General features: G+C 34.4%; 1 protein-coding gene across 6 annotated transcripts in view; it reads right to left on the bottom strand.

Moving 5' to 3' along the window:
- The window catches only part of NBEA (neurobeachin), a 1,002,985-nt gene that overhangs the window by 111,357 nt on the left and 864,364 nt on the right, over window positions 1–27,264 (bottom strand). For all 6 annotated transcript variants that reach the window (XM_036298874.1, XM_036298876.1, XM_036298877.1 and 3 more), the window contains 2 exons: window positions 13,309–13,449; window positions 4,716–4,835 (listed from right to left, as the gene is read on the bottom strand). In XM_036298874.1, the coding sequence (XP_036154767.1) occupies window positions 4,716–4,835; window positions 13,309–13,449 (261 nt within the window). The remainder of the gene's footprint in view (window positions 1–4,715; window positions 4,836–13,308; window positions 13,450–27,264) is intronic.

The following is a 27,264-nucleotide window of genomic DNA, read 5'->3' as shown; positions in this document are numbered from 1 at the left end:
TTATAATAGCTCTTCTGCTTACTTTCTTCCAATTGATAAATTTCTGTTTATCAGCTTTTCTTTAAGGAAATAGTCAAAGTAGTTTAATATCTTCTAAATGAAAATCAGTGCACAAAGACATCAAATATTATTAAAGAAATGGCAAGATGAATATTGTAATGGCCATTTTGTATCTGTAAATGTGATTTCTAGCTTATTTTAATGGCTATACTAAAATCTCATGGTACAGTCAATAGTATTATATGTGTTCCATTAATAAGAAGAAAATATCCTCAAACATAATTTCTAATTTACAAGCATATGACAAGTTCATGCTGCTGAACAATTGGACTTGATAGTATGTCTTAGAATGATAGAAGGCCACTATTAACACTATCATAATTGTATACCTATTGCATCAAATCTGACATTTCAGTTTAATATATTTTGCTGAGTGAGCACACCATTTTATGGCTTCCTAGTGAAATAAAAACTAACCCAGATGTTTTCACTTTTCAAATATAATTCACTGCAAGGTTTTAAAACTGCCATCTCTTTTCTTCTGTTTTTCTAAAAGATTGATGTCCTGGCATTCGTTAATTCCATGAGAGCTTATAATGGGTCAATGAGTCAGTGGTGAACACCTCCATTAACTGCATTAATTTACACTATGTCACCTTAATGTAATTTTGTGGCATCTACCTTTTCTGACATATACATAGCTATTCAAAAGTAATATAACAGCTATTGAACGCATTAAGGAAAATTAGTATAAGAACTTCACTAAGTTGAATGTCATTGTTACTGAAAATATACTGGAGAAATAAAAGATATAAAGTAAAAACTAACTGGTCTGTTTTAACTCTGCAAACCTCTCTCCTGAGAAGCCACTTCACCAACAGTCTTTCTCTGCCCAGCTTGTATTCATTACCACCAGGAGACTGACATTAATAACGAGAGACAGAATAAAACCATCTACTCTGCTCTAGTTATCTCTATGTGATTGTCTAAGTAGATATTGTAAAGATACTTTTCTTTAAAAATGGAAAATCATTTATTTACAATTATATCACATAGCTGTTTAGTTTTATAGCTTAGTGATAAAAAATAGAAAGCTTAGCAAAAAAAAATAGTTAGCAAAACTATTATTACTCTTGGTAACATTCTTTTCTGCTGAATATGCTATTATTTTAGGGGGAAATATTGTACACTTTAATCAATATATTTAAATATGAATTTAGAAAATCTCAAAGTACCACTAGTATTACAAAAAATTTTTAAACATTCCCTCAATGAGAAACACAAAATTCTTATGCTAGAAGGAAAAGATTAATATATTTGAACACACACATACACACACACACACACACACACACACACACACACACACCAACAACCTAAACATAATTGAAATATAGTAATACTAGAGGCTCAGTGAACAAAATTAGTACATGGGTAGGCCTGGCTGGTGACCAGGGCCAATCAGTTCCCTGCATTCCTGCCTCCCCGCCTCCTCCTTCCATTGCCACCTGTAAGCCGCCACCATGTGGTTCCCCCCCATCTACCTGCTTCCTCCTTCCCTGGCTCCCTCAGCGCCCCACCACTACTGCTGGTCGTCCACCATGTTCTGCGCCAACCCCTGGTGGTCAGTGCACATCATAGCAAATGAGCAAACTCCCGTTCTCCCAGTCAAACTCCTGAGGGGACACTTTGCATGTTAGCCTTTTATGTATATAGACTAGAGGCTCGAAATTCATGCAAGGGGCTTGTCCCCCACCACCACAGCGGCCGCCTCTGCCTCAGCCCCTGCCACCGGGGCTTCATCCAGAAAGACATCCGGTCTAATTAGCATATTATGCTTTTATTATTATAGATAGCAAAACTGAAAGACTGAGAAGTCATATTTGCAATGCAACTTTTTGCAATTTCAAGGATCTTTTTCAAATCAATGAAAATGGGCAAAAAATATGAGCAAGTTTACAGGTCAATAAATATATGAGGAATGCACAACTTAACTCATAATTAATGTAATGCAAGCCAAAACAAAGGCAACTCCATTTTCACTTACCAGATTAGCTAAAGTTATGCTGTTTATTAATAATAGCTTATTAATTAAGATATGCATAGTCTTACATAGATGGAGGCACAGGGAAGGAGACATCCACACACTGTTGTATGGAGTAAATTATCATCTTTGGGAATCATGGTCTGGCAATACCTTTCAAAATTAATAATGTATATATAGCCTTGGAAATCATACTTTACATGGATACACAAAATTCATCAGGATGTCTATGTAAGAATGTTTACTGTACCTTTGTGTTTAATAGAAACAATTAAAGTTACAAAGACAAACAATCCATTAATAAGAGATTGTGAAAATAAATTATTGTATTGTATGCATTGTGCAGCCTTTAAAAAGAAAGGGACTACATGGAAATATTTCAAGACACATTATCATGAAGAATAAAAGGTTTAGGGTGGTAGCAGAGAATTGAAAATGACAGCAATCCATGTCATGCTGAGCTGGGGAAATGCACTTCTCATGAATTAATGAAGTCGGGGAGTAGAGGGATGATACCTGTTTGTATTCATGGGCTACTTGAGAATAAAAAATAAAATACCTTCCATATTAGCAAAGCACCATTGGTTTTGTCCTTGATGATGTCACCCCAGGAGTCGAAAATCATAATAACAAAATGTAAATGTTTCTGAAAAGTTTCAGAACATGTAAGAATTCTCCCAGCACTTTTAGAGGGAAAAGTCTAGTATGGGCATTGATCATCAGAGACTGACATGCAACTTGGTGAGATGTTTGGTGATCAAAAGCATCAATAAAATGCTCAAGATAGAAAGTAAAGTCTAAAATTCTATCTACATACATAAATTAGAGCGACTATCTGATGTATGTGTAGGCTTGTGAGGGTGAATCTTTGAATTAAGTTGTAAAGCCAAGTTTCTTTCTTTCTCTCCCTTTTTTTTGGATGTCAACTAGAAGTGGATAGGCATTTTTAGTTAAAAGAGTTTGCCATTATATTGTTACAAAACTCTGAATTAAGATATGCATAGTCTTACATAGAATAGGAAGTCTTAAAATATAGGTAAGAATATTTAACTCCCATATAACATATTTATTGAATGCTTTTTATGAACACTGCAAATTCTAGAATCCTATGGACTCCCCATTTCCTTTTAATTCTCAAAATGTTATTAAATATTAAACAAACTCTTTCCCTGATTTACTGGTCTTAAATCAATTTAAATGATGATTTTTTAGTTTAATTTATCAGTGAAGTTATAAGTCTGTTAAGAGGACAATGTGGGCCTTAAGAGTTTAACATAGTAAGGATACATGTTAAATTATTTTATTTCTAAGTGTGAATATGTTGTGGGTATAAATTAGTATTCACTTATGCAAACTTAATGGCAACAAATAAAACACATACATATGCTACATACTCCTGGGATCCTTTGTTTTTTGCTTTCAAATACAACTGAACAAAAGTTGTATCCATACACTTTTCTTATAGCTCAGCAACACTATAATTGCCTTTTAAAAATGTTTGCAGTAGATAAGCATAAATAAGAAAATTATAATTTTGACTTTAATTCACTGCTTTTGTTGGATTAAGACCCTAAATGGAATGATATTATAACATTTTTATATCACGTATCACAGTAATGGGGAAAAATCTGCCTTTAAGTAAAAGGGCTTAAAATAAGAAACACATATATCAGTGCAATAACCTGGTCATTTAATCTTATTGTCAGGGGGCGGAGGGGAAGGTGAGAAAAATGAGAGAACAAATGTATTTTATTTTTTTGAATACAACCATTTTTTAAACAAAAGTCCATATAATGAGTAACAAATCTTTATATTTAACAATAGTTAAGCAGTATGAACTGTAAAATTGCTCTTCTCTCTGGCTATTCCTAGATATCTTGTGTGTGTTGGTTTAATCTAATGTGTATTGTTGCAAGTGTCCCCAGGCACAGTCGAGTAAAAGCTAAGGCTGTACAGAAGAGCCTATATTTTAAATGGGTCTTGTCATTAATGCTTTATTAATTGCCCCAGGCTACATAAACCCAACACAGGGCAAGCTATAACAATATGACACATTAAGGACAAATCCAATTCCTGCTGTGTTTTATGGAATGGGCCAAAAATTGAGTTAACAGCAGGAAAGTCAATTTATGGGCTTTTCTTTCCACCTCCAGATTATTCTATCTAAATTAGTAGGAATTTTTTTAAATAATGAAAGTACCTTAACTGAATAATATAATATAAAAGAATCCTGAATCATTTTCTATGAACCTCAAAATTATTTCCTATTAGGATAGATGTACTACATAATTTAAAAATATTATGAAACAAAGCTGCAGTATACAATGCCTTATATGCCCACTTAAATTTAAAAATTAGAATTTCAACATACTTTTTATCCTTACCTGAGTATATGTTTATTGATTTGAGAGAGAGAGAGGAAAAGAGGAAAGTGGGGAGGGAAAGGGAGAGAGAAAGAGAAACATTGATGTGAGAGAAAAACATCCATTGGTTGCCTCTTGTACACTCCCGGACCAGGGATGGAACCCACAATCTAGGTATGTGCCCTTATCAGGAATCCAACCAACAACAAACTTTTGGTGTACTGGATGACACTCCAACCAACTGAGCCACCGGACAGGGCTCAACATATGTATAACTTAAATTAACATCAACATATATAAGAGCCTACCTTTACATCAGAAGTATCTCTCTGGCTAGTTCTCCAAGACCTTGCAACTGATGAGAAGGTTCGATTTGGATGGTCAAATTTTCCATCATTTGCATTAAGGAAGAAGGTTGTGAAAGGTTCCTAAGCAAAAAGAAAACAAAAAAGACAAAAGACAAAATTTGACCCTCAGTCCTTTGTAAAATATGACTCTCTTTTCTTTTACTTTTTTTCTGTTATTTCTCACCTGAGGATATTTTTTCATTGATTTTCTAAAGAGAGTGGAAGTAAAGGAGTAAAGAAAAGAGAAACATTGATTGGTTGCCTCCAGCACATGCTCCCCCCGTGGCCAGGAATCAAATTGCAACCAGTTATGTGCCTTTGACCAGGAATCAAACTGGAGACTCTTCAGCTTGCGGGCCGATGTTCCAACCCATTGAGCCACACCAACCAGGGCAAAATATAACTTTTTTTGAAACCCCTCTTGAGGTGGAAACAGTGTAGGGTCCTGGAAAGATGACCACGCCAAGGAATCAGCAGGTGCTGGTCTGTGCCTGACTAGGTCAGTCAATGTCATTCTGCAACCTTGGTAGGTCATTCTGCCTTTTGGGCTTCAGCCTTCTGATCTATAAAATGATGAAGTTATAGTGCTATGTGATTTTATAAGTGATTTTGCACTACTGGCCATTTACAACTCAGATTTTCTTCCTCACAGCTAAGGTCATACGTAGTAACATTGCAATAAGAAAATCATCCTGACACTTGTTCATGGCAATATGGAATTAGGTAGGGAACATCCATCTTGGATTACCCATCAAAGTCAACTAATATACTCCTACCACATTATGGTCTGATGATCATTTTAAAATACCAATCCCTGCTTGAAGTCCTCCCATATCTTTCAGAGCTCTTAGGAGAAACTATGAACTACTTAATTTGTCCTAGCTTTCTGTGACATGTCTACAATGACAGTGTCTGTCACCCAAAACATGTTCACATAGTTGGAAACCAAGAAATAACTTTACCATAAGGTCTTAATGTATTTAATATTAATGATTTTTCTGTAGTTGTGTTGGGAGAGGCATTATTGCTGATGTCATTAAATTTGCTTACAAATTTAAAGGGATTAAATAACTTCCATTATTACTAAGGATTTCTTAGCTATCTATAACAAAGATAAATATATATTTTCTTTTTCATGTTCAATTTTTCACTCAAGTCTAGGATGAATGATGTCACTTCTAGGTTTAATAATGCTAAGAAATCTTTTCTAAATATTTAGGGTTTTTCTTTAATATATACTAGTAATCTCTTCATTCTTCTATATCCATAAAACATTATTTTGCCCCTTTCAAATCCCATTTTTGCTATTAACCATAAAGTCCAGCTGTCTGGCAACAGCTACAAATATTTATCTTCTTCAGTACCTTCCTATAATTTAGTGTGGTTAGATGTCATCAACTTTATAAATTTGTAATGTATCACCAATATTTCATGTTCACTGTTGAATGACAGAAAAATATCATGAAAGAGAAAAGATGTAGAATGATAGATGTATAGGTAAAGGGGTGAAAATCAGATATACATCCTGGAATTCCATATTACTGTTTAAGATTTCAAGTGATATGAGAGACAAATAGATATCACCAAAATTAACTTAGGAAAAAATTATGAGATTTCTTTCACTAATTAATTTGCTTTTTAGAGTTTTAACTCACTATTAAATACAAGGTAGGTAATGCAGTGTATCTTATCGCTAAATTAAATTAAAGTGAGAATATTAAAATTCTATACATAGCAATAGTAAATTGAATAAAATGTGACAAATCTAAGTTTGAATCTGGTGGAACCATTTACCTCTCTTAGACAAGTTACTTAATCTCAAGTAGTTGTATTAAGCATCTTGGTTCCTTCATCAGTATTAACTTGGAATGACAATACCTTAGGGGTAATTAAATAAGATTAAATAATATTGAGAAAGCTTGGCGTATCTTACCTGACACAGAGTTATAAAATGACTACCAGCTTTATGTACTGTGTCAAGTATTCACTGCTGGGCTCAGCCCCAGAATGCCTATTCCTTAGACAACTCTTCCAGATTCAGATTCTTAGTTCCTTAGGTCTTACTCATCTTTGAATCCTTAGTTCCCAGCACAAACTTGGCTCATAGTTAGTGTTGAATACATGTTTGTTAGCACACCTAAACAAAGATAGTGTTGGAAGATGGGGTGTGGCTGGGTAAGAATTAGATATAGTTATCCTTGTTAGTTCTTAACCACTAGTTTGACCAAAAAGTTGAATGTTCAGAATCTATTTCATTATTCTAGGATGCTGATTTTTATTTTTTTACTTTTTCCACTTTAGATAGTAGATAGAGATTAGTCTAGAGGGGTCTTATTTCAGTGATATTTTTAAAATATATTTTTATTGATTTCAGAGAGAAAAGGAGAGGGAGAGATAAAAATATCAATGATGAGAGAGAATCATTGATCGACTGCCTCTTGCACGCCCCCTAATTGGGGGGGGGGGGGCAATCCTGAAACTCAGGCATATGCCCTGATCTGGAATCTAACTAATACTAGTAATTGCTGGGTTCCTGGGTCAACACTCAACCACTGACATAACCTATTAAATAGTTGTGAGCAAAGTCCCATTTATACATGTAAAGCCTTACTTCTTATCATCAACCATTAAAAGCTGATCTCTACCACAACATAAATGATCCTTCCTGGTTTTTAACCCTAAACAAAGACCTGCCAAGAATAGCACAGATGGGCATAGTGAAAAGAAATCAGAAATTGAAGAATTATTTTTATTTTTGGTTTTGAAGTTTATGGATCTAGTGGTTCCTAAAAGCAGAGAACACTAAAGAATTCTGTTTCATTGTTTTAAGTAGCTTTTAAGAAGATTTGATTAACAGCTGTTTTAGGGTCACAGACTACATGACATATAATTCTCATTATTCCTGAAGGCCTCCAGCTGCTACACTGATAGAGTGTACACTAATAGAAATTGATAACCTATTTGTTTAAGAGTGAGTATTGATTTCTCAAGCTCTGATTGCCACAGAGAACCTTTTTCCATGTGTTTCCCTATTACCTTCCTAGCACAGTGTAAGGCTTTTCTTTTTTATTTGACTTGTGCTTAACTAAGGTAGAGGATCAAATGCTATACTAAGCTTAAGGAACTTTTTCCTTCTTTGCCTAACATATGCTGATTGAACTATTTTCTATTTTGTTATTACACTAAAAAAGCTTTTGGCTTAAGAAATCAAATGTACAAATGAATGAATATTGAATGGAAATTTCAGATATTAAAATATTGGCACATGTTGGGCTTTAAAAACTTTAGGTTAATCCTGTGATATCAATGGCTGATGGCAGACTTCCTTCTCCTAATTACATTTACCCCAAGGTCACTTCATATCTTCTAAACCCTTTTCAGTGCTGCAAAATAAAATTAACCTTTTTTGCACTGGTAAGTACCTGTCCTACTAAATTCTATCATAACCTTTAGTCCCCTGCAAAGGCACTAACAACTTTCCTGCCTTTCAATGGTTACAGACCATAATTCCATCCTGAGCAATTTTACTCTGTTCCCTGCTCCTCTTCTCTTTAGCCAATTGTTTATTTGTTTCACTTAGATTTTTGCTTACTCATCTCATAAGAATCTTTTCTTAAGTCCCTCTCTCCTTGTTCTTCTTTCCTTCACTTCATTTTATTTTAAACAAAGCCCATTTATGGGTAATAGGTAAAGTTTGGGATATAACTATATCAAAGAAAATATGTATATATCTATATCTACATTTTTTTTATTCCTCACCCCAGGATATTTTTCCATTGACTTTTAGAGAGAGTGGAAGGGAGGAGGAGAGACAGAGAGAGAGAAACATCAATGTGAGAAAGATGCATTGATTGGTTGCCTCCCACACATGCCCTGATCAGGGTAGGGGATGGAGCCTGCAACCAAGGTATGTGCTCTTGATCTGAATTGAACCTGGGACCCTTCAGTCCGGAGGCTGATGCTCTATCCACTGAGACAAACTGGTTAGGGCAAAAAGATGTATATTTTGAATTGGTATGAAGCATAATAAATACTAAAAGGAAGGGAACTAAGAGTTACTGAGCACCTTTCTGTGCTTGGCACTATAGTATCTCAGTTAACTCAATTCTCACTATTATCCTTAAGAGTAGGAATAATTATTCTTGTTTTATGTTTGAGAAAGTTCAAGATCACATTCTGGGAAATGGAGGAACCATTATTTCCACTCTGCTTTATTTAACTTCGGAAGTTTATTTTCTCACATCACTTTGGAAAGAACCCAGAAGTATCTCAGAATCTCTAAATCCTATTAATTAACCTATACACCATGCTCTTGATTAAGAATTCCTCATCTTTCTCTAAATAAACATGCAATGTACTTAGTATCAGTATTCAAGATAAACATAACAGTATTTAACTCAGTAGCATTATCTTTTGTTTTTAATTACAGCATTTGCAAAAGTGTTTCTATTATTTTTTCACTAGAAATATATATTTTTAAAAATATAATATGATTTATGCTCATCTGGTGTTGCGCAGTGGTTGCGCATTGACTCATGAATCAGGAGGTCAAGGTTTGATTCCCTGTCAGGCACATGCCCGGGTTGTAGGTTGGATCCTAGTAGGGGGAGTGCAGGAGACAGCTGATGGATGTTGATGTTTCTTTCTCATTGATGTTTCTATCTCTCTCTCTCTCAACCTCTCTCTCTAAAATCAATAAAAACATATTTATTAAAAAATGAAAAAATATATTATGGTTTAAACAGACTCTTGGGTAAGTTTTCAAAGCAACCTACAATTTACAAAGGAAATCCCAAATTTTAAATAATTGATTTATAAGTTAACTCTCATTGCAAAATCTATGTAATTTCTTAAAAATTATGATTAAATGTTTGACAAATGAGTTTTGAATAGACTGATTGAATATATTGAATTCAGAAGGTACATTGATTATTAAGGTCAGAGAATAAAATTTAATAATTTCTATATACACTATATGTTCACGGTAAGATATAAAGTGAAAACATTCTAAGTAAAAGGTGTCCTTTTTTACTACTTAATATCAAGACACTCCAAACTCTGCGAAAATAGTTTATTCATCATTTTCCCAATGGTGCTAGCAAGAAAAGGAGTCTTCCAGAGTCATGAATTTAGACAAGTGACTTCTCTGATAGTTTGTCTATAATATTTTTAATTTAAAGTAATGTGTTATGAAGTTAATTAGGATTTTAAATTATTATCATCATCATACTAAATATACTGACTGAAACTAACAATGACTTTAATTACTTTGGGCCTAAAATGATTGAAAGGTAAAGGTATTGCAGATACTTTAACCTGTATTTTGTTTTTAAGGAAAAATTTTTTGTAACATGAATTTTAATGAATTTTCTACTTCATAAACTATTAAGATTGGAGTGAGGAAATCACAATTCCTTGGGCCATTAGGTTAAAGACTTGGTAAGCTTAGACCATGATACTTCTATTTATAACAGCACAACACAGGTTGTGTTGGATAAATGCGTCCCCATAAAAGCAATCCTACAGATCTGTACTGTCCACTACTGTAGCCACCAGCCACATGTAACTACTGAGTACTTGAAATACAGCTATTTAGAACTGAACTATGAATATAAAATAAATTATGGATTTCAAAGACTTCACAAAAGAAGTAAAATATCTCATTAATAATTTTTTATTGGTTAAATATTGAAATTATGACATTTTAACACTTTGGATATATTGGGCTAACAAATATATCTATTAAAATTAATATAACCTGTTTCTTTTTACTCTTAAATGTGGCTACTAGAAATTTTAAATTACATAGTGGTTTGCATTACATTTCTCTCTTTAGCACAACTATGGGTAGTACTAAAAGGGCATGTATAGAATATACATGTGCATAGCATTTCTGCCATACCCTTGCACGAATTCAAATTTGTATTCCATTATGTTAAATTATGATTTTTTATTTGAGAAAGTGTTTAGTTTATCAGGAATAAAAGAGTATAAACTGAAATCAAGCTGTGGATAATAAGTACCTTTATGGAATCACACAAGTCTTATAAATCTAACTTCATACTAATTTGATTACACAAAAACACTGAATTTCGCTTTATGTATTTCAAAGTACTATCATATATAGGGTATTTTAATATTTAATATACATATTAATATATATTCTTATTTATTTCTCAGAACACCCTCCTTGATAATGTTTTTTTCACAAATGGTTCCTGACTTTTTTTTAATCCCCAAAATACCTGAGAGCAGTGTCTTACTACCCCCATGGCAAGTGGTTCAGTATAGCAATAAATGTCCTTGAAGGGACAGGAGGTGATATGAAAAAGCCTCTCAGGTTGAATATCTATGGTTTACATGCTTTCTAAAAATTTCCTTCTCTAACAGTTTTGGAATTCCCTCTTCAAGTTATACATGCACTACCTCGATGAAGTCAAATAGACTGTGCAGCTTAGAAATTATATCTCATGGGCTCCTTAAGCCCAACTATGTTTTTCCTTGGCTTCCAGAGTGAATCCTAAACAGCAAACAGAACGTTAGCTTTTTCTCTATTTTTTTAACATCCTTTGCTGATATTTTGTTATAACATTTACAACATACACATTTAATAAGTCATTTCCCACTAATGGCAGTAATGTTTGAGTTTGGTTTTATGGCCTGACCACCTGGTGGTCAGAGAATTTAATTTATTAGTCATTTTGTTTTCTTGTTTGCCTATTTGAGAGCCTACATTAAATAAGAACATATTTTATGTCCACTATAAAGGACACCAGCTCTTGAAGATCTTGACTGGCAAATTTTTGTGCTTCTGTGTTTAGTTTTAACATGTGGCTGAAAGTGCAGTATAGGAACCATAATTTATCTCTATATATTTGTGTCTGTAATTCAGAAAAGCCTTTACTTCTTCTGTGTGTGTGAAGTATTTTCCTATGTGTGGAGATTATTAATAAATTATTATAACCCATAAGCTAAAGGTGTTCTGTTCTGATTGATTTATAGTGGTAAAAGGCATTGACATAAATCTAATATTCCCCAGAAAATAAAGAAATAGAACTTCTTATACTTAAGAAGTGCTAGAGTAAAAAAAATATTTCTTAAGAAACTGCTAGCTCTGAAATATTAATGTAAAAAAAACACAAGTTCACATAATTAAGCTGAATTTTTCTAACAATTTAGACAACCAACTTTGATCTATAAAAAGAGTCTTGTGTTTTCCTTTAGTTTATAATTAGAGTTTATTTTTTTTAAATAAGATTTGGGTTTGTTTTCTTATAAACTAGTTAATCTAAACTTCTTAAACTTCTTATGCTGGTTTAGGATTATGAAAAATAAAAAACTTGTGTTCAATTAAATGGATTCATAATTCCAACAAAATTTTTTTAACAGAAATTGTTTGTGGTATATCACTTATCAGTGACTTACAAGTTACTAAAAACATAGTCATATCATGTATTTGTAGTAAGCTCAATTTCTCCTCAATATGTAGAGAATGCTTGAGGAAGACCGCCAAATTAAAGCTGTCATTTAGGCTGAGGGCCAAAAAAATCTTTGAAAATAGGAGATGCACTGCCATATATGCACGTTTTCATGTATACTGCTTTAGCATGTGTTTCTATAGCAAATCAGCTTCATGCAACAAAGTGGTCTGAAGTATATTTTGGTAAGGAGAAAGAAACTATTGATTGCATTGATTTAGAGATTTGATTAGAATACTCCTCAGTTACTTATGGTAAAAAAAAAAAAAAAAAAATCAGATCATCTGATTCCAGTAACTGCTCTTACCTAGACTAGACTGAAGAAGGCAATACTAAAGACAAAGAGATTGGTTAAGAGTTTTTGCAATAACCTAGATGAAAAATAATGGGAACCTGCACTAAGGAAATGCCAGAGTTAATAGAAAAGATAGATTGCAGGGATATTTAGTTGGTAGATCCTATCTGTTGTGATATCTGATTGGATATAAGGGAATGCTAAAACAGGGGAAAATATCTAAATTGGATAACTGGGTGCCATTTATTTAGATAAAAAATACAGCAGGAACCACATCAGGTTTGTCAGGGAGATGAGGAATCCATTTTTGGAAATGGTGTTTATGGTCTTGTAGAGGGGGCTTGAAAGGAGACAATCAATTAATTACATAAAAAAGACTTGAATATATTTAAATCTTAGAAGAAAGAGAAAGTAAAAACAAAACAAAGTTGTCAAAAGATTTAAAAACTGTTTTTAAAAGTTGCCCAAGAAGGAAGAGTGTCAGTTTGTGACAATCAGTGAGAAAGGAAACAGTGGGTATTAAAGATGCACTCCAGAAGTTTGATCCCTTTATAACTGCTTCATAATTATGTATCTTCTTAACCCAATTTTGCAAATGAGACACTTCATTAAAAAAAAAAGGGGGGGCTTCAGGTTTTGCTAGAGTCTGGGATTCCTCATTTCATTGGTCTCTAATCTTTGTTTAAAACAAAAAACTAATATATTTGATTTTTATTCAATTGACTTACATGAAAACCTTTGAGGAATTAGAGGCAAGTTGTAATGTAATGAAGATACTCACAATTCGAACAAGCCAGGATAAGGTAGATGTTGCTGTTGAATAATGTGTATTATAATGGTAGGGTGGGCTTTGATCATCTTCCCATGTCTCATAACGCTCTGCATAAAACACAGCTCTCTTTGGGTTCAAAGCACCAATTGGCTATAAAAAGATAAAAAGAAGCATTTTGTTTAATACAGTCATATTAAACATTCTATATATCTTTGCCCTGAAAGTATGTTAATTTATTTTAATCATAGAGCAAAAATAAATGATTTTATATTATATTTTTACCAACTGTAATTTTTTTAATCCTCCCTCGAGGATATTTTTTCCATTGATTTTTAGAGAGAGTGGAAGGGAGGAGGAGAAAAAAAGAGAGACATTGAGGTGAAAGAGACAATTTGCTATTTGAAATCATGCTCCTGACCAGAGCTGGGGATCAAACCTGCAACCCTTAACTGGTAATCAAACCCAAGACCCTTTGGTCCTTGGGCCAATGCTTTAAACAATGAGCCAAACAGGTCATGGCACCAAATTTAATTTTGATATTAATTATAAATCATTACACTTGCTAAAAATACTCCAAAAGATATTTACCTGCCTACTTAAAAGCTACAATGAGTTAGCTTGATCATAGGAAATCCAATGAGAAAGTTATGCAGTTCACCATGTTAGAGAAAACTTTGTCTTAGCCTGTCACCCAGAGTGTGAGAGACAATATCACCTATATAGAAACCTTGTTGGAATGCTAGCCCCATTCTGTTATACAGAAGAAGCATGTATCTTTTTTATTAACTTAAACTGCAAACTTAAGACTGTTGGAAATAATTCAGACAGTTCAGATTCCCTGGAAAGCATTTTGGTAAGGCCACTAAGACCTTTTCTGTTGTTTGTGGGGTTTAAAAAAAAAATTATATATATATATATATATATATATATATATATATATATATATATATATATATATATATATATATATATATATATATAATTTCAGAGAGAAGAAGGGAGAAGGGAGATAGAAATATCAATGATGAGAGAGAATCATTGATTGGCTGCCTCCTGCACGCCCCCACCAGGGATCCAGCCGCACCCGGACATATGCCCTTGACTGGAATTGAATCTGGGACCCTTCAGTCTGCAGGCCAACGCTCCATCCACTGAGCCAAACCAGCCAGGGTGACTGAAACCTTTTCTATCAGTACCATGGCACTACTGATTATGATGTTAATACTTATAGTGGAGCACACAGTAAAATTCTCAGGATACAATATATAATTTTCTTTCAACAAAACATGTTTTTATTAGATCACTGTCTCAAATTTCTTAGCATACCTAATCATTAAGAATTTCTAGCATAGAGTCCTCATGATTTCAAATAGCAAACTGCCTTAACTTAAGTTTTTGTCTAATTTTAGTTTAATGGGATATGGAGTCCACTCCTATGATATTTAATTGCTACATTATTTTATTTCAGGTTGCATACTCTAAAAATAAATGTTTATAGAGAAAACAATAGATAAATACTAGGTATAATGTATAAATCCTTTATTTCAAAATTTAATATTACTAGTTAATTATGCAGTTCCCCTGAAGGCTTAATTTTAACAAGAGAAGTAGTAGAAAATTAGTGTCTCAATGGGACAAATAATGCTACACAAGAGAGAAATATTCATTTATAAATTGTTTGTAAGCTTTTTCTTTTGGTCTTTGGGAAATAATCCAAACAAAACAATGTTGTCAGCAGTTAGAATCTCTTAGGATTTCTGTAATAACTCTTAGCAAGGATTTTTATTCTGAATGTTAAAATTATCTGTAAATTATGTTCATTTTTCTTTAATTTAATTAGGACTTAAAAGATAAAACAATTTAATAATTTACTTTTAAAAACTTTGGTTTAAATGTAGTTTTTAAATGTTCTAAAGATCGAACTTTATTGTGCTAAATCTCATTGGTACCCTTCAAATCTTTTTATTCAGATGTACAAAGGCAATGCAATTTCATTAAATGTTACATAAAATATTAATAATATTTAAAACAAATATATAATTACTTTTTTCATTAAAAAGTAATTTCTATAGTGGAATAATGTGCGTTCTGTTATAATTTAGCAATAGAAATACTAAACATTTAAATACATTTAAAATGGCCTACATATTTTATTCTTTCTTAGGTGAGCAGATATCTGTTTCCTTTAACTTAATATTATATTTTTCAAAGCATTTAATATGGTTAATACTTTCTTCTGTCTTGAATATGCTAACAGACTTTTCATAGAAATAACATGTCTGCACAGTCCTTTAAGGATTGACCTTATCTGACATTGTTTGTTCCACCAGACCTCACAAGAAATTCTTGGAAAAGGAACATGGTCCTTACTCTAATCTTTTCAAGCCTTCTCCTCAACTACTTGAAAAGGTATAAAGTAAAAATTATGCTTTTTATTTTACTGAAGTCTCATCAAAGTCTCTTATTGGAGTGTTTTATACAATAATACTTTGTAGATAATAGCTGCAGAGTATTACAGTCTGTATATGCCTTCATTAATAATTGCTTAAAATAAATTTCTAATTTTGCATTTTTTATCTAATGTGTTTAAAAATGAACTTAAAAAACAAAATGTAAATGATTTGGTTTTTACTTATTATTTTGCTTCTGATAATCAAGAAATAATAAATCATTCCAAAGAAAAATGCTTCAAAATGTCTGTTTGGGAAATGAGAATTCATCACAAGTAACTTATTTTCTTATAGAATCCATATAGACCTATCTATCTGTCTATCTATCTATCTATCTATCTATCTAGCATCTACCTACCTACCGCTTTACCTATGTATACATTTATAAGGTTGTAAGTTTATACTTTTAAAATTTGAGTACACACATTTGTATTTAGAAACTGAATAAGGCAAGAATTCTTGTGAAAACTAAAACTACTCTAAATGAAATATATAAATTTATTTTGCAACCCTTTTCAATTTTTATCATAATTACCAGTTTCCTTTTCTCTCAAACAGGAGGCATCTAGACCCAGTCACCTCTATGCTTTTTAGGTGTTCTATATGAAAAGGTTTAATTGAAAGTTTAGATCTGCTACTAGATTTATTATTATTTTGTCCTTGTGAGTTTATATGCTATAAATTGATACTGTAAAAGATAAAAAATAATGCAAGTAACAATGCAAAAATTAAAAATAGCATGTCTATCTCTTTAACACTTTATTATTTTAATTCAATTTCTAAAACTGTTATAAAGTCTACGTAGCTTGCTAAAGCACTATTTTCAATATAAAATTAGTAGAACATTATATATGTAATATTACCATATCCACATAAAACACTATTGAATTTATTGAAGAAATGATATTTAGGATTTTATTACTCAATTCCTTCTTTTTGAATGTAATAGAGATAAATCTATCTTAGCTTTAAGTGCCACAAAAAAACTTTGAGACAATGCTGTGATTTTATTATATGGAACAAAAATCCTGACAGATGCTCATGGAGATTAACATTATTAAAGGCTCTGAGAAATACTGTAATCTGATTATTTAATTTTGTTCACTCCTGTGTCTGTCTAACTACCTACCTACCTATCTTAAAACCTTATCTTTCTTTTTTACTTCATAACTGTTAACATGCAAAAGGACTAGTGTTGCTTGGAATGTAGTTTGAAAAATTCTGGTTATAATCCTTAAGAAATACATACACACACACTGAATAATTATAAAGGCAGTGTTTATTAAAATAAATTTCATTTTCAAAATTGAAGTTTCAGCTGTTAAAGTGTGTATACATTTTCTTGAGACACCCTGTATTTATGAGGGTTAACGTTTTGATTTCATTTTATTATTTTCTTTCCATTTCTGTATTTTAATCTTTCAATATGTTTCTATATTATAAAACCTTACACGTTTTATCAAGTCATTTTCATGGGACACATATAAGATACACAAAAATGAGCAAGAAAAATGACTAAGTTAAAATATTTATTGGGTAAATGGTACTATATGAAGTATTGAAAGGACTTAGAGAATATAAAAGTCTAAGTGTAGAGCTAGATTGATTTGAATAAATAAATGAACAACAATTTTAGATTGATTAGAGGCATGGTCAATGCCATTAAAATATAATTTTTAAGAATAAAAAAAAGGTTTGCAAGGAGACATCAGAGATCCAATTAAAGTAATATTAATTCTAACACTGAACTCTTGTATATCAAAAAAAATCTTGAAAATGCTCATGATCTTCATAGTAGTAGGATTCTACTTGGATATATACATAATGTTGAGAGTTCACTATTGCTTATGCAACTGCTAATGGTACTATAGAATTGCATTTGCTATTGTTTTCACATCCATTTCTAAATTGATTTTCACAAGTCTCTGAGGTGGGTAAGGCATTCATTATGAACCTAATTTCATGATGAGTGCTGGGGTCCCACCCCAGCAGGTCCAGGGGTCCCCAAAGGTGTGGACGGAGTCGGCGAAGAAGGAATGACACGGAGGCAGCGTTCAGTTGATCAGCATGGTTGGGTTCTCTTGCCTGGTTCTATTGCCAGGTTCTGTAGGTTCTCCAGCCAGGTTCTGTAGCCATGTTCCCTTGCTAGGTTCTCCAGCCAGGTTCAGTCACCAGGTTCTAGTCAGGTTCTCTTGCCATGTTCTATCCAGGTTCTGTAGCCAGGTTCTGTCTCTAGGTTCTTCAGCCAGGTTCCGTCTAGTTTCTCCAGCCAAGTTCTGTAGCCAGGTTCTGTCCAGGATCTTTTGTCATGTTCTCTTGCTAGGTTCTGTCTCTAGGTTCTGTTGCCAGTTTCTGTCCAGGATCTTTTGCCATGTTCTCTCCAGCGAAGTTCTTCTGTCTCTAGGTTCTGTGTAGGTTCTGTCTTCTAAGTTCTGTCTTGTTACATCTATATTTATACCAGTTGATTCCAATCCTATCAATCTCTATTCCAAAGGTTAGGGCGTTTCTTATCTCCATTCCAGGGAGTAAAGATTATGTAGCTTAAGCATGATTGTTCGTAAAGTGATTAATTACCCGCCTGGCACTTAGTTAAGAGGTTTTATTCCCTCCCTAACTTCAGGGGAAAATCCCTACCTGGGGAAACAACCTTTCTCAGAGACCTTGGTTAAAACACATAGTGCCAAGAAGGTGAGCAAACATATTAAGAACAGTATGCCATATATGCCAGGTCCCTTGAAACAGCAAGCATGGACCAGCTCCTGGCAGCAGCCTAGCCAGGATCTCTAGCCAAGTTCTGGTCAGGATCTCCAGCGAAGTTCTGGTTAGGATCTCCAGCCAGGTTCTGTGTCCATGTTCTCTTGCTAGGTTCTCCAGCCAGGTTCTCCAGGTTCTCCAGCCAGGTTCTGTAGCCAGGTTCTGTCCAGGTTCTCCAGCCAGGTTCAGTCACCAGGTTCTAGTCAGGTTCTCTTGCCATGTTCTATCCAGGTTCTGTAGCCAGGTTCTGTCTCTAGGTTCTGTGGCCAGCTTCTGTCCAGGATCTTTTGCCATGTTCTCTCGCTAGGTTCTGTCTCGAGGTTCTGTTGCCAGTTTCTGTCCAGGATCTTTTGCCATGTTCTCTCCAGCGAAGTTCTTCTGTCTCTAGGTTCTGTGTAGGTTCTGTGTCTAGGTTCTGTGCCTGTTGTCTTGTTACATCTGTATGTATACCAGTTGATTCCAATCCTATCAATCTCTATTCCAAAGGTTAGGGCGTTTCTTATCTCCATTCCAGGGAGTAAAGATTATGTAGCTTAAGCATGATTGTTCGTAGTTAAAGTGATTAATTACCCGCCTGGCACTTAGTTAAGGGGTTTTATTCCCTCCCTAACTTCAGGGGAAAATCCCTACCTGGGGAAACAACCTTTCTCAGAGAGGTGACCTTGGTTAAAACACATAGTGCCAAGAAGGTGAGCAAACATATTAAGAACAGTATGCCATATATGCCAGGTCCCTTGAAACAGCAAGGATGGACCGGCCCCCGGCAGATGAGGAAACAGGTACTTGTGTCTCCTCTCTTTCAACAAAACTACAATGCGTTTTATTGCTAAATGTGAAATTCTATCCTTAATGTCATTTTTTCTTCTATAACTGTGTACTTAATTCCTTATCAGGTCCATAGTAATGGAATGAATCTTACAAGACTACTGTCTCAACTCCCTTACATTATAGATGAGTACATTGAAGAACAGAAATGTCAAATCAAGATCACTTTGCTAATCAGAGTATCCCTTTTACAGAACCAGCTGCAGCTTTGCGCTAGATATAACTTGAATCTGGATACAGTTGATTGATTTGTTTGACTTCTAAGTGTTACTTTTAGTTATCTCAAAACTATTTTATTTATTTTAAATATATATTTTTATTGATTTTAGAGAAAGGAAGGGAGAGGGATAGAGAGATAGAAGCATCCATGAGAGAGAAACATCATCAATCGGCTGCCTCCTGCATGCCCCCTACTGGGGATCCAGCCTGCAATTGGAGCATGTGCCCTGACAGGGAATGGAACCCAGGACCTCCTGGTTTATGGGTTTATGCTCAACCACTGAGCCACACCAGCTGGGCAGTTATCTCAATACTCTTAACACAACTGAGTTTCTAACATATGTAAGTTATCTTATCTTTTATTGTAATAACCAAGGCCTTGGGAATCCTTCTAACAGGCTTTAAGGATTCTTGCCTTTTTTGTTTTTTCCATCCTGAGCTACATATTGTCATTTTTTTAAAAATATATTTTATTGATTTTTTACAGAGAGAAAGAGAGAGGGATAGAGAGTTAGAAACATCGATGAGAGAGAAACATCGATCAGCTGCCTCTTGCACACCTCCTACTGGGGATGTGCCCACAACCAAGGTACATGCCCTTGGCCGGAATCGAACCTGTGACCTTTCAGTCCGTAGGCTGATGCTCTATCCACTGAGCCAAACTGGTTAGGGCATGTCATTCTTAAAATTTTTTCAGCTATGATGATATAGAAATCATACTTACAGATGCCACTGTGCTCGAGTATATTCTCTGCCTCTCTTTCTATCTGACCAAAGAATTTCAACTCATTCTTCTGGAAGCAGCTCAAATTTCATCTGGGAAGTCATACATAATTAGGCAAATGTATAACATTTTTTTATATAGTTCATTTGCCCTTCAATGGAATGTCCAATGTTTTATTCATCTCTGTAATCTCAGCACCTGATACAGTAGCTGGCTTTTTAGGTGCATAATAAATGCTGAACAAATGAAGACTTATTGGCCTGATTATACATATGATATTTTAAATTCCCATATGAAAATTTTAGACAAAATTTTTAGGCAAAATCAAAAGAAAAATAACAAAGTGAAAAATATTTATAGCACATATGTTAAAGGGCTAGTTTTTTTAAAAATGAGCTTTTAGAAATCAATAAGAAACTAATGAACAATCTAATTAAGCAGAGGAGCAAATAAGAACAGGCAATTAACAGATGCAAATTTCCAATATTTTTAGGAAAAATAGCACCAGCTCATACAATGTAATGGGTATCTATTCTTTTCCTGTTTGGCATACATTATTCCTTCTTCCTTCATGAACCACTCCTTTCCCACACTTGGTCTACCTGGTTCATTCAGGTGGGCTGAATCCATTACCTGATCCTCTTGGTGGGCATGTGAACCAGATCTATCAATAAGCTTATTTTATCATATGGCTACCAAGATTGATACAGAAATGGGCACATGACTCAACTTATTCCAGTGAAGCGTTGCTAAAACTACCTGGGAAAGAAGCATTCTCTCTTTCTAGTGGGGCTACAAAGGCATCAATGGGATAACATAGGGAAGCCTGTGTGAGAATGAAGCCAGTGAGGAAAAATACCAGCATCCTGTCATCCTGGTGAATTCTTAAATCCAGTTTTCCTGAACTTGACCCACCTTTGGATTTCTCAGTTACAAAGACCAACAAAAACATTATATTTTACCCTGGCCAGTTTGACTCAGATGAGAGCATTAGGCCATGCAAGGGAGGGTCATGGGTTCGATTCCCAGTCAAGGGCATGAACCTGGGTTGCAGGTTTGATTCTCGGCCTTGGTTGGGTGAGTATGGTGGTGCTTGTGGGAGGCAACCAATCCATATGTCTCTCACATTGATGTTTCTCTCTCTTTCTCACCCCCTCCCTTCCACTCTCTCTAAATCAATGCAAAAATATCCTTGGGGGAGGATTAACAAAAAACAACCCACCCCCCCCCCACACACACACACACAAAACTTTATATTTAAAAAAAATTCAGTTTTAGTTTACTTTCTGTTACTTGTAACCAAAGTCAGAAGTACAATAGCAATTCTTAAAATGTCAAACAACTATTTTTATTCATTAGATTATCAATAATTATTAAGTTTCATAATAATCAGTGTCGCCAGGGTGTAGCAGAACATATATGTCATACCAGTAATACTGTTGGTAGGAATATAGGTAGTATAAATTTCTTGTGGGGAAAATTGGTAATATTTTTTCAATGTGCACTTGTTTTTGATCCAGTAAGTCCACTTTGAATTAATGAAACCAATCAGTTACAAGGATATTTCTCACAGCATTTCTTCAAATAGCAAAAACAAACAAATAAAGTCTAAAAGTAGTCTAAATAGCCAATAAGGAACTAGTTAAATAAATGACATTATAGTCACACTGCTGTATGGCTTTTTCAATATAAAAGACTGGCTTGAGCCCTGACCGGTTTGGCTCAGTGGATAGAGCGTCAGCCTGTGGACTCAAGGGTCCCAGGTTCGATTCCGGTCAAGGGCATGTACCTTGGTTGCGGGCACATCCCCAATAGGAGGTGTGCAGGAGGCAGCTGATAGATGTTTCTCTCTCATCGATATTTCTAACTCTCTATTTCTATCCCTTCCTCTCTGTAAAAAATCAATAAAATATATTTAAAAAAAAAAAAAAGACTGGCTTGAAAAAATTCCAAGATAAATTCATTCAATAAGTATATGTCAGAAATTACTCTAGACCCTAGAACAGGGGTCCTCAAACTTTTTAAATAGGGGGCCAGTTCACTGCCCCTCAGACCGTTGGAGGGCCGGACTATAGTTTAAAAAAAAAAAAAACTATGAACAAATTCCTATGCACACTGCACGTATCTTATTTTGAAGTAAAAAAACCAAAACGGGAACAAATACAATATTTGTATTTGCATGTGGCCTGCGTGCCGTAGTTTGAGGACCCCTGCCCTAGAATAAGATAAATAAGGGTGTGTGTGTGTGTGTGTATGTGTGTGTGTGTGTGTGTGAATAAACAATTCACAACAATTTGGTAAATAAGAAAATACCAATATAAGTACTGTACTGACAATTAAAGCAATAATTGAATAGCAGCAACTTGGTGATAGGGAAAGCATCTCTCAAAAAAGAAGCTCTAAGCCAGCGGTTCTCAACCTGTGGGTCGCGAACAATGAAAATACATCCTGCATATCAGACATTTACATTACAATTCATAACAGTAGCAAAATTACAGTTATGAAGTAGCAACGAAAATAATTTTATGGTTGGGGGTCACCACAACATGAGGAATGGTATTAAAGGGTCGCGGCATTAGGAAGGTTGAGAACCACTGCAAGCAGAGATGTGAATGACCAGAAAGAACCAACCTAGAGAACTTCAGGAATGAGAGAATTCAAGACAGAGAAAGAGCTAATACAAAGGTTCTAAAAGGGGCTTGACTGACACATTCACGGAACAGGAACAGAAAGGAAGATAGTGTGACTAAAGCATAGTAGATGAGAGAAAGAGTTTAGGACACATGGTGAGAAAATAGGTAGAGGCTAATCATATGGCTTTGCCGACCATGGTGATGAAATAGATGTTATGGTAAGTGCAGTAGAAAATGACCAAGTGGTTTTAAGCAAGAGAGACATAAGATCTGAGTTAGTCTTTACAAAGGTAACCTCAATGGTTTTGTAGGATATTACATTATCATTACTAGTACTAGGATTGAAAAGACATTTGCAAAAACAACATCGTATAGCATTATCAATGTTTCTCTAAAAATCCTTTGGCATTGAAGTAATATATTTTTACTTAATTAAGCAGTTGTTTAATAAATTTACTTAGTATGTTTAGTATATGTATTTACATATTTATTTATATATTTATAGTATACAGGGTGGGGCAAAAGTAGGTTTACAGTCGTGAGTACGTAAAACACAGAGTTCATTCTTGTATTACTAGTATTTATTGTATTATTTTCCATGTGAACAACTATAAACCTCCTTTTGCCCCGCCCTGATTATATAATATATTTTTGCTTAAATATTCAGAGAAAAGTTTTGAAGAATATACATTAAACTATAATAGTTGCTTCTGAGGAGTGAGAATAATAGAGATTTTTAGTCTTTTCTAACCTCTTTTTACTGTTTGATAAAGAATTTTGTTTATCTCATGTATAGAATTTTAGATGGCTTTTTCAGTTATATGACCCAGAGATATCTTTCAAATGTGAACATTTTAACTTTTATAAATTTTAATCAATTATAGTAACTTTACATTTTAGCTAGCAAACAATAAAAACCATATATTTCCAAATGTAAATTCCTGTTTTATCAATCTTCACTGACATTCAAATCATCATCTATCACAATTTTACTAGTTAAAACAAGTCAAATGACAACATGAGGAAGAAAAGACAAATCAAGAAGGTAGATATTCTATAGCATAACTGGCACAGACTCTTCAATAAATCAATATCATGAAAAAAGATGGGGTGCAGGTGGCTGGGAGCTATCCTAGCTTAAAAGACACTTAAGAGAAATAAAAATCAAATATAATGTGTAGTCCTGGGCTTAGTCTGGCTTGAAAAATTTATAATTTTTATAAATATATAGGTATAATTATGAAAACTTTGTTATGGGGCACAGAGTTAGATAATATTAAATTTTGTTAGGTGTGATGATGGTACTTTGTATATGTAGGAAAATGTTTATTTTTCATATTAAAGTATTTACTCATAAAGTATGATACCTTTAACCAAACTTAAAATACTTCAGCAAAAAATAAAAGCTAAAATGTTAATAATTTGACATCTAAGTATTGGATAAAATTGGTCATTCTTGGTACTTTTCTTTATGTTTGAAAATTTTTATAATAAAAAGTCAAAATAAAATAAAAATGGAGTGTAAAACCAACAAATCTTTCAAATTCATATTGAGTTCTTTATATAGTACCTATGTTTTGGGTTGTTCTTATAGATAAGAATGCTTTTAATTTGATAATTTGTGTTTCCAAAATGTGTGAAAATTTTGTTCTCTTAGATAAATTAAATTTCCTATTTGCAATTTTATATACACTAAGTTTGCTTAATGTGGCCTTTCATAATCAGGTGAACTGCAGCTAATCACTACACAATTTCCACATACATTCTTAAGGATCAGAACCTGAAGTAATGAAGCCTTAATAAGATGAAGTGTTAAGACTTATATTTTGCTGGCTATTGCTGAGTATATTTTATTTTATAGTTTTCCATATGGCAAATACACACAATTCATTATATTATGAAGAAAGATAAACTTTGAGCTAAAGTTACATTTTAAAAAGCCAAGTTTATTACACATCCACAGGTATGTTGGTCCCACATAGGACTGAAGTCTGTGGCACTTAGAAAAGGTGGAGGGCATCTCAAGGAAAAGTTATCACTAGGCTTGAAAAAAACTTTTTGTATAGTCTACTTACCTATTGTAGAGAAATAATAGATAACAAATGAAGGGAAATGCAACACATATAACCATGCAAGTACTTCAGCATGGAATTCTGAGGATAAAATAAAAAAATCTAAGATTCGTAGGCACAATGCATGACATATCACAAGTGCATGTCAACTTTTGGCTGTTATTGTTATCATTATCTCAGGATTATTCCTAATAAAATTAGTTGTAAGTAGCTCAGTGAAAAGTAACAATCCTATATAATAAAGAGGTAATATGCAAATTGACCCTAACGCCCTCTCATCATCACAAGATGGCCGCACCCACGTCATCACAAGATGGTTGCCCCCATGTTGTCAGAAGATGGCAGGCAGGTGAGGGCAGTTCGGGGTGACCAGGCCTGCAGGGGAGGGCAGTTGGGGGTGATCAGGCCTGCAGGGAAGGGCAGTTGGGAGTGATCAGTCTGACAGGGGAGGGCAGTTGGGGGTGATCAGGCTGTCAGGGGAGCGGTTAGGGGGTGATCAGCCTGGCAGGCAGGCAGGTGAATAGTTAGGAGCCAGAAGTCCCGGATTGTGAGAAAGATCCCGGATTGCAGAGGGTGCAGGCTGGGCTGAGGGACATCCCCCCCCCACCCCAGTGCATGAATTTTGTGCACCAGGCCTCTAGTTTTAACATAAAAAACAATGAAGGTATAAATAAAATACTTCTTCATGTGTCAGTTCTAAAAGCTTTCTAAGTATTAAGTATTAGGATATTGAAGAATCTATGAATTAGTTTTAAGATGTGTATTTAATATTCTGTTTTAGCTGGAAAGAAAGGTTGAAGGAGATTACATTTGGTCTAGTTTTGCTGTAATAATGCACACTTTAGATGTGTCATGTGGCTGGTCAAATCAAAGTGCACAGAACTTTCCATCAGTAGCATTCTCCTAATAGCATACGCTAGAAAAGTGCTCTTGTTGTTTTCAGTTCCTTCTTTAATAGTTTAATTTTTTCAAAGCATGACAGGCTCTACAATCTTCTTCCCTCTCTTATTCTGAAAGGGTAAGATAATTAGATAAATGGAAGGGAACAAGAAGAGAGGCTAAGGGACCTTTGGCATAAGCAAACATAGCATAGGACCAGTTTGGGAGTCCTGTTCAAATCCTTAAAGCTCCCTGTCATCCTATTATATGTCTCCAATAAATAATAGTGGAGATAATAACAAGTCCCCTCCCCCCACTATTTCTGGATACCAGTGTCTGTGTATCAACTTTTTTTCTTTGCACTTTTCTTGGTGCTCCCTTCCTTTCAATTAGAGGGAAAAAGCATAGTAATGCCACTGGGTAAAACTAAAAATGACTGTACATTCTCAAGGGTATGAACCAGTTCTTATTGTATTTTTATCTCCAGTGCCTGGCACACAGTAGGTGTGCAATTAATTAATGCTTGTGTGAGAAAATGAGTAAATGAATAAAATTATTAATTTTTAAAAGGAATTTTGTAATTGGTACCCTTTTGCATTTTCCCCCTTACAAATTATGCCATCAACTTGGATTATTCCATGAGATTAAAACAGTATCCAAATATTATCAAACAGTACTTTGTCTTAAAATAGTACTTTTCACCCTAGCCGGCTTGACTCAGCGGATAGAGCATTGGACTTTGGACTGCAGGGTACTGGGTTATATTCCAGTCAAGGGTATGTACCTGAGTTTCAGACTCTTCCCTGGCCTGGGCACTGGTCAGGGTGCGCACAGGAGGCAACCAATTGATATGCTTCCCTCACACCGATATTTCTCTATCTTTCCCTCTCTCTTCCATTCTCTCAAAATCAATGGAAAAATATCCTCGGGTGAGGATAAAAAAAAAAATACTTTTCCTTCAACATTGCAACATAACAAGCTTAACAAAAACAATTGTCAAATTAAATGATAAGGCATTAGTCAACATATATTTAGAAAAACTTTTAAATATGGCAGTAGGTTTTTTTTTGGGGGGGGCAAATGACATATAGTTAAATTTGCACATTCACATTTTTATCTTATAAAATCTACTTATATAAAAACCCTGGGTGGTGTAACATCATGACCAGACCAGAACCACGACCAAGCAGAAGGAAGTCAGTCCTGCAGGGGTTGTCTTGGAAACAGCTGCGCCCTCCCCCAAGCTGTTTCCTGGAGCTGTTTCCAGTGAGGGCAGGGTTTGAGGCAGGAACCCGACCTCCGAGCGTACAGGCATATCTTTATAAAGTGTGCCGTGGCAGCACAGTCAAGGGTGAACCTGAGTGGGGGCGGCGGAAAGGCTTAGAAAAGACAGACAAGAGAATGAAAGC

The sequence above is a fragment of the Myotis myotis genome, unplaced genomic scaffold (assembly GCF_014108235.1).
Source record: "Myotis myotis isolate mMyoMyo1 unplaced genomic scaffold, mMyoMyo1.p scaffold_m19_p_3, whole genome shotgun sequence".
Lineage (NCBI taxonomy): Eukaryota > Metazoa > Chordata > Mammalia > Chiroptera > Vespertilionidae > Myotis > Myotis myotis.
Note: the sequence above shows the minus strand (reverse complement) of the source record. Positions and strands in the feature narration are given on the sequence as shown.